This window comes from Piliocolobus tephrosceles, chromosome 8 (assembly GCF_002776525.5).
Source record: "Piliocolobus tephrosceles isolate RC106 chromosome 8, ASM277652v3, whole genome shotgun sequence".
NCBI lineage: Eukaryota > Metazoa > Chordata > Mammalia > Primates > Cercopithecidae > Piliocolobus > Piliocolobus tephrosceles.
The window spans coordinates 7147425-7160690 of record NC_045441.1 but is presented as its reverse complement, the minus strand read 5'-3'; the positions used below and the strand labels follow the sequence as shown (position 1 = coordinate 7160690).

The 13266-nt window shown below is 46.3% G+C and overlaps 1 protein-coding gene across 1 annotated transcript in view; it reads left to right on the top strand.

Annotated features, from left to right (window-relative positions):
* Positions 1-13266, top strand: part of BAIAP2L1 (BAR/IMD domain containing adaptor protein 2 like 1) — a 97054-nt gene that overhangs the window by 30279 nt on the left and 53509 nt on the right. The window contains exons 2-3 of the mRNA XM_026447612.2: positions 4232-4307; positions 11633-11719. Of these exons, the coding sequence (XP_026303397.1) occupies positions 4232-4307; positions 11633-11719 (163 nt within the window). The remainder of the gene's footprint in view (positions 1-4231; positions 4308-11632; positions 11720-13266) is intronic.

Sequence of the window (13266 nt, the reverse complement as noted above, 5' to 3'; positions counted from 1 at the left end):
AGCAGCCAAGGGTGGAGGAGGCAGAACTCTGAGCTGAAAACAGAGGAATTCCCTGAAAATCAGCTGCGAACTCTCCAGTCCCGGCCCCCTTCCTGACTGGGAAAGCTGACCATCCGATGATTGTCCCCCCACCCAATGACAGGAAATTAGAAAGTTCTCAGCAGAAGCCCAGTGGCCCCTGATGACTGTAGAGTGGCCGTTCGCTCGGAATGAAGCCAGCAAGTCAGCCACGACCCTGGGCACACACCCACAGCTCCCAGCCGGCGGTGACCGGCTGCACTCCTAAATACGAACTGACCATCAGGGATCACCACACGATCGAGGAGAGTTTCTAACATGAAAGGCAGGGATATCAAACAGTGAAAGGTAATTGGGAGATGATATGGGAACTGGAATAAAATGCACCAAAAAATTACAATTCAGACAGGAGAAGATACTGCATCTATAAAACAAGAACAGGAGGGAACTTTTAAAAAGAAGCAATCAAAAGGCTGGGCACAGTGGCTCACACCTGTAATCCCAGCACTCTGGGAGGCCAAGGTGGGCAGATTGCTTGAGCTCAGGAGTTCTAGACCAGCTTGGGCAACATGGCGAAACCCCGTCTCTACCAAAAATACGAAAAATTAGCCAGGCATGGTGGCGCATGCCGGTGATCCCAGCTGCTTGAGAGGATGGGGCAGGAGGATCACTGGAGCCTGGGTGGCAGAGGTTGTAGTGAGCCAGGATCACACCACTGCACTCCAGCCTGGGCAGCAGAGTGAAACTCCATCTCAAAAACCAAACCAAAACAATCAAGAAACATGAACATGCTCTGAGAAATTAAGGTGTATCAAATTAAAAAAATAGAATTGGAACATAAAGTTGAGGATATCTGTTTGAGTTGTAGAACAAAAATACAGAAGGCAGAAAATCAAAAAAGGGTAGAGAATAAATCCAGGATATATAAAATCTTCTTCAGAGTTCCAGAAAGAAGAGACAAGAAATAAAACAGGAACGATATTTGGACCTGAAGGACATAATTCTCCACGTGGCTAGGGGTCCCACTGAGTATCCAGTAAAATAAAAATAAAAATAAAAAAACCACCGGGACAGACCATGGTGCAATTTCAGAACATAGAAATCAAGAGAAGGCTTCCAGAAATAAACTTTTTTAAAAAAAAGTCACATCGGAAGAACTGGCAGCTGACTTCAGCAGACCCAGATGCTAAAGACAGTGGAGTAATATCTCTCTCTCTCTTTTTTTTTTTTTAAGACATTGCCTCACTCTGTCACCCAAATTGGAGTGAAGTGGTGCAGTCACAACTAACTGCAGCCTCAAACTCCTGGGCTCAAGTGATCCTCCCAAGTAGCTGGGACCACAGGCACAAGCCACCACACCTGGCTCATTGTTTTTATTTTTTGTAGTGATGGGGGTCTCGATTTGTTGTCCAGGTGGGTCTGGAACTCCTAGGCTCATGCAGTGATCCTCCCACTTCAGCCTCCCAAAGTTCTGGGATTACAAGCATGAGCCACCACGCCTGACCAAGTGATGTCTTAAAAATTCTAAGGAAACTAGTTTCAATCTACTCTGCTCTACTTAGCAAAACAGCAGACAAATGTCAAGGTAAAGGTAATTTCAGACACATGGGGGCTCAGATTTACCTCTCACGCGTCAGTTCTTCGATCATTTTTGGAGCATGATCTCCATTTTGGAGAAAGAGGAAGATGTGGACCTGGCTGACAAGAGTCCTGCCACAGGCCACCAGGAGGGCCATGCTAGGGCGACCGTGACAGTCAAGCCACACCGAGCAAGGTGGTGGAGAGTCCTCAGAGGAAGTCGAGGGAAAAACGGAACGGGCGATTAGCTGAGAGTTTTGTACACCGGAAAAATAACACCGATAGGCCTCAGCCAAGTCTAATACAGCATGAGGACAAGTTTAAGGTAGATAAACAGAAAACTAAGCAAAGGTGGCGGGGTGGAAAGAAACAATTATCCATCGCAGGAAAAACAGCCAGGCTTTACCGAGAAAGGGAACCGTCAGCCTTAGTACAAAGTTATAATGAACACTGACTCTAGATTTATCAGGAAATTGCCATCTAATTGCATAGAAAGTCCACTGGAAAGGAAGACCGAGAGGTATAGAGACCCGAGACCTCATCTGCTGTCGTAGGAAGCTGCAGTTACTCTCCAAAATCAAGAAATCAAGAATATTAAAAATATATATATATCCAAAACTGTAGCAATAAATACAAAAATAGGAGCGTAGTTGAAAGTGCTCTTGGGTGTAAGACCAGGGCTATGGAAAGGTCAAGGCATGGGTTGTTTTTCATCGTTACCACTGTTCGATTAAAAACAAGAGTCATCCTACTCTGTCTCCTCCTGATTAATTTATTCTGAAGGGTATGTGTGTAAAGCACCTGCCTCTTTGAATGTTGCGTAGTAGTTCATTCTTTTTTGTATCGGTCATCTATATAAATGGAGTATGCTTTTGGGGAAGGGGTCGATGAGACTTAAATGATCTCTTTGGGGTGATTAATATCGTGAAGCTTATTGTTCCTGGATGGAACAAACACAATCGCCACGTGTTGTGAGTCGTGAAGTCTGAGTACCATAGGAATGACTTATTGTCTGTACTTCAGAGTTAGGGGATTTTAAAATTTAGACCCACATCCCAAATAGTTGTTTGTCTTATACTTATTCTAGCATTTGTCTTATACTTATTCTAGCAATTGTCTTTATGACTTCCTAGTGATACAGGAATAACACGTGTTAAAATGAAACCTGGCCACTGGCTGCACCATGAAATCCGTGAGAGGGAAACTGTGCCATCTCATCCTAAGCTGCATGTGCAGGGCTTGGCCCATGGTAGTTACTCCACATGCCCTCAGTGAATAATCACTGGAAAAATGCCAGGGAGGCGGGCACGGTGGCTCATGCCTGTAATCTCTGCACTTTGGGAGGCCAAGGTGGGCAGATAACCTGAGGTCAGGAGTTCAAGACCAGCCTGGCCAACATGGCAAAACCCTGTCTCTACTAAAAATATAAAAATTAGCCAGGTGTCGGCCGGGCACGGTGGCTCATGCCTGTAATCTCTGCACTTTGGGAGGCCAAGGTGGGCAGATAACCTGAGGTCAGGAGTTCAAGACCAGGCTGGCCAACGTGGCAAAACCCTGTCTCTACTAAAAATATAAAACTTAACCAGGTGTTGGCCGGGCATGGTGGCTCAATCCCAGCCACCTATAATCCCAGCACTTTGGGAGGCCAAGGCGGGCAGATCACAAGGTCAGGAGATCAGGACCATCCTGGCTAACATGATGAAACCCCATCTCTACTAAAAATACAAAAAATTAGCTGGGCGTGGTGGCGGGCGCCTGTAGTCCCAGCTACTTGGGAGGCTGACTCAGGAGAATGGCGTGAACCTGGGAGGCAGAGCTTGCAGTGAGCCGAGATGGCGCCACTGCACTCCAGCCTGGGCAAGAGTGTGAGACTCCATCTCACAAAAAAAAAAAAGTTAGCTGGGTGTGGTGGTGGTCTCCTGTAATCCCAGCTACTCAGGAGGCTGGGGCAGGAGAATTGCTTGAACCCGGGAGACGGAGGTTGCAGTGAGCTGAGATTGCACCACTGTACTCCAGCCTGGGTGACAGAGTGAGACTACGTCTCAAAAAAAAAAAAGAAAGAAAAATGCCGGGGACACCCAGAAAGAAGTTTCCAGGCAGGCCTGTGTCCTGGGGCCATCAGCAACATGCCACCAACGCCCCCTTCCATGTCCCTCCCCACCCACACCCCTATAATTAGGCAAAGTAAAAACAAAAATTCCTGGAAATTTCGATTCAATGGATAGAAATTTATTGAAATCTATTCAAAACATTGCCTTTGTAATTAAATACAGATAGCTGACCCTGCACTGGCGTTCGTTAACGCTAGAGTGAGCACCATTAGCAATCCACTCAAACCCAAGAGGATGCCAGGCCTACAGTCCCTGCAGGGTATGGTAGAGACATGAATGCCTGCTGCCTGTTCTGATTATAGCAGATTCCAGGCAGCTCCTTGGGAAACTGAGAACTGCCAGGGTTACGGGCACCTTGCCTCCTGCGAGCCCTGTTCCATTGGGTAAGGGAATAGGTGTTCTTCATAGTTTTTACATCAGCATTTAGGCATCCATAGCTATCCTGGGCTGCACAGCAACAAAATCTGAAGATGACTCGGTTTATTGTTTGTTTATTTTATTAATTTGTGTGTTTTGTTTGGCAGAATGTTATGGAACAGTTCAATCCTGGGCTGCGAAATTTAATAAACCTGGGGAAAAATTATGAGAAAGCTGTAAATGGTAAGTCTTTTTCTGCATCGATTATATATAAAGCCACTCAGTAAATATTTAATTAGTTTCAAATGCTTAGTATTGAATTTTTAAATACTTTTAAGTGGCAAAAATTGTTTACAACGAATTCAATCTACACAACTTTGCAGTGACCGTACACAATGATGTTAGCGTATTTGAAACAGGTCGATTGAATGAAAGCGAGGCTATTCTAAGTGATATCTTTTAACCATAAAACCGTGCTTTCTACTTTTTAAACCAAATTCTTAGTAAACGAACAAATATAAAATGTGTACATAAGACATTTATAAGTTAGTGTCCTACAGCACAGAAATTACTCTTTTTATGTATATGAAAGAATTTCTTGTCTTTAGATGTGTCACGTTTTTCATCTTTTTTTCCCCCCAGTATGTCACTTTTGATAGTAACATGAGAAACATTATTTTTAGCCTGCATGAAATTAGCTGAACGTGGTGGCGCGCGCCTGTAGTCCCAGCTACTCAGGAGTGTGTGGCGGAGTGACCACTTAGGTTGAGGCTGCAGTGAGCTGCGATCGTGCCACTGCACCCCAGCCTGAGCAACACAGTAAGGGCCTGTCTCAAAAAAGAAAAAAAAAAACAAAAAACAACTTTTTTTAGCCTGAATGGAAAAACATCTAAATTAAACGGTTGGACTTAGATTCTCATGTCAAAATCTATGCTTCATTGAAAATGAACTTGAGTATTGGTGTTGGCCTGTCTTTGTGAACCAGAGTTGTTAGTTTAAGAGATTTGCATTTAGGAAGCTGATACGCATTTTCCTCCTGAGAGGCGAATGTTATTAAAATGCATCAGTGATCACCTTAAAAACTTAAAATGCTAGCAATCACCAAATTCTAACATGGTCAAGACAGTTCTCCCCCTAAATGTAGCAAGTGTCACCCCAAAACCTTCAGACCCCAATTTCATCCTCTCCGACGGTTCTACTTACGTCACCAACATAAGTAGAAATGTAGTTTCTGACAGTTAGATTTGAAGGCAGCTTCAGATCAAGTTTTACATCTTTTTCTTATCTCTTCTTTCTTTCTTTTTTCAGAGTCTTGCTCTGTCACCCAGGCTGGAGTGCAGTGGAGCAATCTCGGCTCACTGCAACCTCTGCCTCCTGGGCTCAAGCGATTCTTCTGCCTCAGCCTCCCAAGTAGCTGGGATTACAGGTGTGCACCACCACGCCGGCTAATTTTTGTATTTTTAATAGAGATGGGGTTTCACCATGTTTACCAGGCTGGTCTCAAACTCCTGACCTCAGGTAATCCACCCTCCTCAACCTCCCAAAGTGCTAGAATTACAGACGTGAGCCACCACGCCCAGCCTCTTAGGTATATTTTTTGCCATACCACACCTTTGGTTGCTCCCTATTGATATTTTGAAAATAAACCTGTGGCCTCACACATACTCAGCATGAACCTGCCCCAGGAAGGGGCATGAGCTGGCTAGACTGTGGACTCTGGGTGAGGAGGAACATCGTTGCGTGTAGTCGCTGGAAAAGTAAACTGCTCATTCACTCTCTTCTGCCTCGCTGTGCTTTCGGGGATTTCACCGGCAGGAAGTGCAGCAGGTCTGGGATTTTGCTCCCTTGCCCTCCAGCAGTCCCCGTGACTTCTGCAGGTGTCCCCGTCCTCCAGAGAGCCAGAGCCATGCACTTCTGACTCTCCTTCGAAGATTGCTTAGTCACAAGGCCACAAAGTCATTGCTTTAGATGTCCTTGTGAAGGAAATCACTGTGACCTGCAGTTTTTTTGGGTTCGTTTTTGCTTTTTTCTTTCTAGCATGAGCTGCCTTTTTTTTTTTTTTCTTTCTTTCTAGCATGAGCTGCAGAGTTTTACAAGGTGAGCCAGTGAGCTGCCTACAGCTTAGCTTCCTGCTAACAAGGCTTCTCCCCAAAGGGCTCTCGCCACTTTAGCACCTCCTGGGGAGTATTCTGTGCTTCAGAAAGTATTTCCAGAATTTCTGCAGGCCATCTGGTTGTGCCTCTGCTGAAGCCATTGCGAAATGTAGGTAAATGTGTAAAGACCTTGGTGAGAATTTGGAAATAGTTGAGGCTGCTAGGTGTGCAGTCCACAGTTATGTTAGAACACAAGGCAGGCTGGGTGTGGTGGCTCGTGCCTGTAATTCCAGCACTTTGGGAGTCTGAGGCAGGAGGATAGCTTCAGCCCAGGAATTCGAGACCCCACCACTACAAAAAAAAATTAAAAATTAGCTCGAGCCGGGCACGGTGACTCACGCCTGTAATCTCAGCAATTTGGAAGGCTGAGGTGGGCAGATCACCTGAGGTCAGAGGTTGGAAACCAGCCTATCCAACATGGTAAATCCCTGTCTCTACTAAAAATACAAAATTTAGCCAGGCGTGGTGGCACACACTTGTGGTCCCAACTACTTGGGAGGCTGAGGCAGGAGAATCACTTGAACCCAGGAGGCAGAGGTTGCAATGAGCCAAGATTGTGCTGCACTCCAGCCTGGGCAACAGAGTAAGACTCGACTTCAAAAAAAAAAAAAAAACCTGTCTCAAAAAAAAAAGTTAGTTGGGCATGGTGGCATGCGCCGTTGGTCCTACCTATCAGGAGGCTGGGGTGGGAGGATTGTTTGAGTCCAGAAGTTCGAGGCTACAGTGAGCTGTGATTGTACCTCTGCATGCCAGCCCAGGAGACAGAGCAAGACCCTGTCTCAAAAAAATAAAAAAAAAAAAAAAAAAAAAGAATCCAGGTCTACAGGTGAATGGCTAGTAGCATTGTACAGACCAGTGTCACAAGAATTTGAGTGGTGTGGGTTGGTGTGGACTGGAACAGGGCGGAGGCCCTGCAGGAGCTGAGCTAGCTGCCAGATGTTAGGTTTCAGTAGGCAGACACTGCCACATGCATAAAAGACAGCAAGTCAGCCGGGTGCGATGGCTCCTGCCTGTAATCCCAGCACATTGGGAGACTGAAGCAGGCGGATCTCAAGGTCAAGAGATCGAGACCAGCCTGGCCAACGTGATGAGGCCCCATCTCTGCTAAAGATACAAAAATTAGCCGTGTGTGGTGGCAGGCACCTCTAATCCCAGCTACTTGGGAGGCTGAGGCAGGAGAATTGCTTGAACCCGGGAGGTGGAGGTTGCAGTGAGTAGAGATCGTGCCACTGCATTCCAGCATGGCGACAGAGCAAGACTCTGTCTCAAAAAAAAAAAAAAAAAAAAAAAAGCAAGTAAGCCAGGACCTGGGGTCCACACTGGCATGGGTGGCACACTCTTAGGGAGTGGGCGGGATAGGGTCAGATCACTGTGCACTTGAATGCACACGTCAGAGCTTGTTATGCCACGCTGCATACCTCACTGCCCCCAAACATGGTGACTTCAGACAGCAACAGCTGCTTATTTCTCCTGTAAAGGCAGGGCAGTTCTCCAGACCCCCGGGACTCACTCCTGCACCTGCAGTCTTCTGTGGCCTGTGCGGGGCTATGGGCTGAATGCACCCCCACAATGGGGTCTTTCCTCTTCAAGGAGGCCAGACTCATTCCTCACTCCATAGCAGTGGTGTCCTAAGCGTATAAACCTCTCAAGTGCCAGCACCTCTCAAGCCCCTGCGGGAGTCATGCTTGCTGATAACCTGTGGGTCAAAGCGGGTCCCATGGCCACACCACTTGGTAGGGGACCACATATGCTGGGAATTCTGGGAGGTGTGATTCCTGGAAGGCCATTACTGTAAAAATCTACCATAGGCTCTGAGGTGTGTGACTTTACCTCACGGGCAGTGGGAGGCCACCAAAGGCTTTAAGCAGAATGTTCACCCAATGAAACCATATTTTAAGGAAAAATTATCAGGTAGATGTGCATAGATTAGTCTAGACTGAGGAAGTAGTTGGCCAACCACTAAAATAGAACTACACTAGGTATTGTGGCTCATGCCTGTCATGCCAGCACTTTGAGAGGCTGAGGTGAGAGGATCACTTGAGCCCAGGAGATCAAGACCAGCCTGGGCAACATAGTGAGACCCTGTTTCTAGAAAAAATAAAAAATTAGCTAGGTGTGGTGGCATGCACCTGGAGTCCCAGCTACTCAGGAGGCTGAGGTGGGAGGGCCCCTTGAGTCCAGGAGGTTGAGGCTGCAGTGAGCTGTGATCACACCACTGCACTCCAGTGTGGGCAACAGAGTGAGACCCTGACTCTTAAAAAACAAAAAACAAAACAAAACAAAAAACTAATATGCCTCTTAAAACAATAAGTAACAGAAAATATCTTAATGTGCTCACAAAAGGGAGGCAAAGTTATGAAAGTATTAGTTATCTCTTCTGGCTAAATTTTGTAAATTTCAAGTTGCCTTATCATAGCAAAGATGTTTTACAAGACTGAGAAGGTTACATGGTTTTCAGTGTAAGTCAACAGTTAATGAAAAATTGTGATTTCATGTGTGGATGCAAACCAAACATTTTGTTTAAATATTGTGTAATCCTGCATGCCATTCCACCACTAATTTGCTTTTCAGATTATCAGTACTTTACAACTTAAAATGTTCATACTAAGATGTTACATCTTACAACTTGACAGTTTCCTGGCTACACACCTTGTTTTTAGGTGGAGTCACTTCTTTCTTAGTTCTAGCCGAGACCGAAGAGTCAGAAAGCACCATAATTTAGAGCTGAGGAAGTGAAGTGCCCAGCCAGAGCTGTGTGCCTTCCCACTGACTCAACATTGACCTTGGGTATGTCCCAGAGTATCTCCACTCCGCTGCCCTTAGTGCAATGGGCTGATGACATTACGAACCATGTCTCAACATCATTGGCTGGATTAACTAAGTATATATATAAATGCTAATTGCTATTGTTCTTTTTACATTGACATTTTAAGGTTATTCTGAGTCTTACAATAGTACAGTAGCTAGAGTATTGCATTTCCTAAAGTTGGATACGTATATAGTAAAAACCATAACGTATACACATAAATATATATAAAAGTTATATATTTATATATAATATATATTTATATAAAATATATATTTATATATATTTTTGAGACTGAGTCTCACTCTGTCACCAGGCTGGAGTGCAGTGGTGCCATCTCAGCTCCCTGTAACCTCTGCCTCCTGAGTTCAAGCGGTCCTCCTGCCTCACCCTCCCAAGTAGCTGGGACTACAGGCATGCACCACCATGCCCAGCTAATTTTTGTATTTTTAGTGGAGACGGGGTTTCACCATCTTGGCTAGGATGGTCTCAATCTCTTGACCTCTTGATCCTCCAGCCTCAGCCTCCCAAAGTACTGGGATCACAGGTGTGAGCCACAGCGCCCAGCCATAAATTTTTAACTCTATAATAAATCCTCAAGTAGATTAATTTGCCAGAAAAAAAAAAATACTACTGTCTTGGCTTTTCATACCTTCAGCTGGACCTGCACATGAATTAATTCTGTGGCTCACAACTATAATCCAAGCACTTTGGGAGGCTCAGGCGAGAGGATGGTTTGAGCCCAGGAGTTCAAGACCAGCCTGGGCAACAGGCTGGAGTACAGTGGTACAGTTGTGGTTCACTGCAATCTTGACCTTCTGGGCTCAAGCGATTCTCCCACCTCAGCTTCCTGAGTAGCTGGGACTATAGGCATGTGCCACCACCACCGTGCCTGGCTAGTTTTTTTGTTTGTTTTTAATAGAGATGGGGGTCTCCTTATGTTGCCCAGGCTGGTCTTGAACTCTTGGGCTCAAGTGATCCTCCTACCTCAACCTCTCAAAATGCTAGAAGTACAGGTATAAGCCATTGCACCCAGCCCCTTCATTTTTTTTTTTTTTGTAATTAGCCAGGAATGGTGGCACGTCCCTGTAGTCCCAGCTACTCAGGAGGCTGAGGCAGAAGGATCCTTTGAGCCCAGGAGGTCAAGGCTGCAGTGAGCCATGATTGTGCCACCGCACTCCAGCCTGGGCGAAAGAACAAGACTCTGCCTCTAAAAAAAATAAATAAAATAAAATCCACCTTGTTAAAACAATTAATTGCCCATTATACACTGGGCATTGCAGCTGGCGTAGCCTCTGGGCTTCCCAAGGGCTCCTTTAGCTCCAAAACCGTGTGGTCTCCAAAGCTCCAGGAGAAACTGATTTCTATGTCTGAAACCAATCTTACAGTAAAATTCCAAATAAATGCTTTTCTCCAAAATGACAGTAACCAGTCTGGGTCTGTATCATACACCTTCAGTACCTTCAAACCTAGATGGTAAAGTGAAAAAAGTGTATTAGCAGCTTCCATTTGTTCGTCCATCGCTCACATTCTTAGGGCGTTTTAAGGATGAGCAATTTTTGTTTCAGAAAGGGTAAGTGATTTGCTCCAGGAGGTCACATAGTTATAATTTCGTCTTCAGAATCAGTTTGAAGGGGGCAGTATTATTTTTAAGATAATTAGAACCCACCTTGTAGCAATAAAAGTTTTTCTGTCTTTGCCAAAATATAAAAAAATGTAGAGGATTCAGTTGGTTTTTTCAGACAATTGTATTGCTTTTTGGAAAGATAATATATTTCAAATTTCATATATTCTCTCCTGGCAACAAATAGGTTGGTTGGTTGTGGCTCAAAATGTCTTTTTCAATAGAATAATGAAGCACTGCCATCAAATGACCAGACTCCTAGACCACCTCACACAACTCCTCCTAAGAATGTTGCAGACCTGGAGTGCTGGAGAAGAACTAGCTCAGAAAAGATTTCTGGCTGGAGAGGATGTGTTTCTTTTTTTATTTTTATTTTTGAGACAATATCTGGCTCTGTCACCCAGACTAGAATGCAGTGTCACGATCTCAGCTCACTTGCAACCTCCGCCTCCTGGGCTCAAGCGATCCTCTCACCTCAGCCTCCCAAGTAGCTGGGACTGCAGACACTCCACCCATGCCTGGCTAATTTATGTATTTTTTTTTTGTAGAAGCGGGGTTTTACCATGTTGCCCAGGCTGGTCTCAAACCCTTGAGCTCAAGCAATCCTCCCGCCTCAGCCTCCCAAAGTGCTGGGATTACAAGTGTGAGCCACCATGCCCAGCCAAAGCCCTCGTTCAACGTTAGGAACACATCCACTCTGAAACTGGCATCAGGAGCAAGCAGAGCCTTCTCTGGACCTTCAGCCCCTGCTGCTGAAGGTTCCCCGGGGCTGGGCAGAGACGAGGATCTCATGTGACTGTCCCTTGGCTGGGGGGCCTCCACCCCGGTGCAGCTCTCAACACAGGCCTTACCTCCTGAGAGCCACACCTGCCACGGCCCAAACCTTGCGGCCAGAAGGGACCGAGGGGTGTTTGAAAGAAAACTTGTGTCGCTTCCTCCTTTCCTTGTCTAAGTGACGATTTTGTGTGTCACCTTTCGTGTCTAGCTATGATCCTGGCAGGAAAAGCCTACTACGATGGAGTGGCCAAGATCGGTGAGATTGCCACCGGGTCCCCCGTGTCGACTGAACTAGGTGAGCCATCTGTCCCTTTATACGTAAACCCCACTTGTCATCCCGTGAACCCCGATAGAAATGCGTGGGACGGCCCAGTCCAGAACAGGAGAGATCTGGGCCAGCATGCTGCGGTTCTGCTTCACAGTAGTCTGTGGAAATTGACGCTTAGTCGGAGGGTGGGCCAGGGCTGGTGCCGGAGGGTGAGTGGAGGCCTTGTTTTCTGGCCAGCCTCCCTGTTCTCCTAGGAACTTGAGCTTTTGCCCTGGGTGCCTGGGCTCTCACCCTTCCCCCTGGGAGTTTGACCTACATTCCTGATGGGCGAGCAGGGCCTCCTGGGGCCTCGGGCTGCGGCCGGAGTGTTTCCTGTGACTCACCTAGTAGAAAATCCACCTCCTTTACGTTGCTCTCTTGGCCCTTGCTTCTTCCCTGGTTGCTTTCAGCTGTGATTTTTCCGGTTCTGCTGGTATGAATCGCTCTCCTGTGCAGGCAGAGAGGGCGGTCACACCCCGGGCAGTGCCCGCTGCCGAGGGGATTTGGGCTTCTGTTTACAGAACACTTCACTGTCGCGGGGGAAAGGTGGGCTTTTAAAACAGCCCCACACAGCACCCTCATTTAAAAAATGTGTTGAATGTGTTTTATTGTACAAAGGGTAAAATTTCTGGCTTGACCGGAGGAAAAATCATGGTAAAGTGTGTGTGTGTGTGTGTGTGTGTGTGTGTGTGTGTGTGTGTGTGTGTGTTTAAAGAAAAGTGCATCCATGTCCAGTTAAGAAGTAGGAAGGGGACGCAGAGGAATGGGGGGCGCATCACCAAGGGAAGGTGCGGGCAAGCCACATGGTTTCCCGATGGAGCTGTCCTGAGGGTTTTTAGGATTGTTTGGGAAGCTCTTAACTGACCCATAAAAGACAGGAATAAATGAGAGGCCTGACAGTGGAGTTGGGGAGCTGGGCTGTTGGTGCAGAGGCGATCTGGGTCCTCACGGTCTCTGAAGACTTTGCGTTTGAGTTTATAAAGCCATAGGCACACGGTAGACCATATGCTGGAAGTGACGTCCTGTTAGTGACTAAGTCAGTACTGCCAGAAAGAGATCTAGATATTTTTTATTTTTATTTTTTTTATTGAGACAGAGTCTCACTCGTCGCCCAGGCTGGAGTGCAATGGCATGATCTCGGCTCGCTGCAACTTCTGCTGCCCAATTTCAAGTGATTCTCCTACCTTAGCCTCCTGAGTTGCCGGGACTACAGATGCCCGCCACCATGCCCAGCTAATTTTTTTGTATTTTTAGTAGAGACGGGGTTTTGCCATGTTGGCCAGGCTGGTCTCGAACTCCTGACCTCAGGTGATACTCCTGCCTCAGCCTCCCAAAGTACTGAGATTACAGGTGTGAGCCACCGCACCCAGTCTATATTTATTTATATATATACACACTATTTTGTATTTATTTATTTATTTATTTTAGAGATGGGGTCTCTCTGTGTTGGCCAAGTTAGTCTTGAACTCTTGGCCTCTAGTAGTCCCCCCCACCTTGGCCTCTCAAAGTGCTAGGATGACCGGCCTCACCCAGCC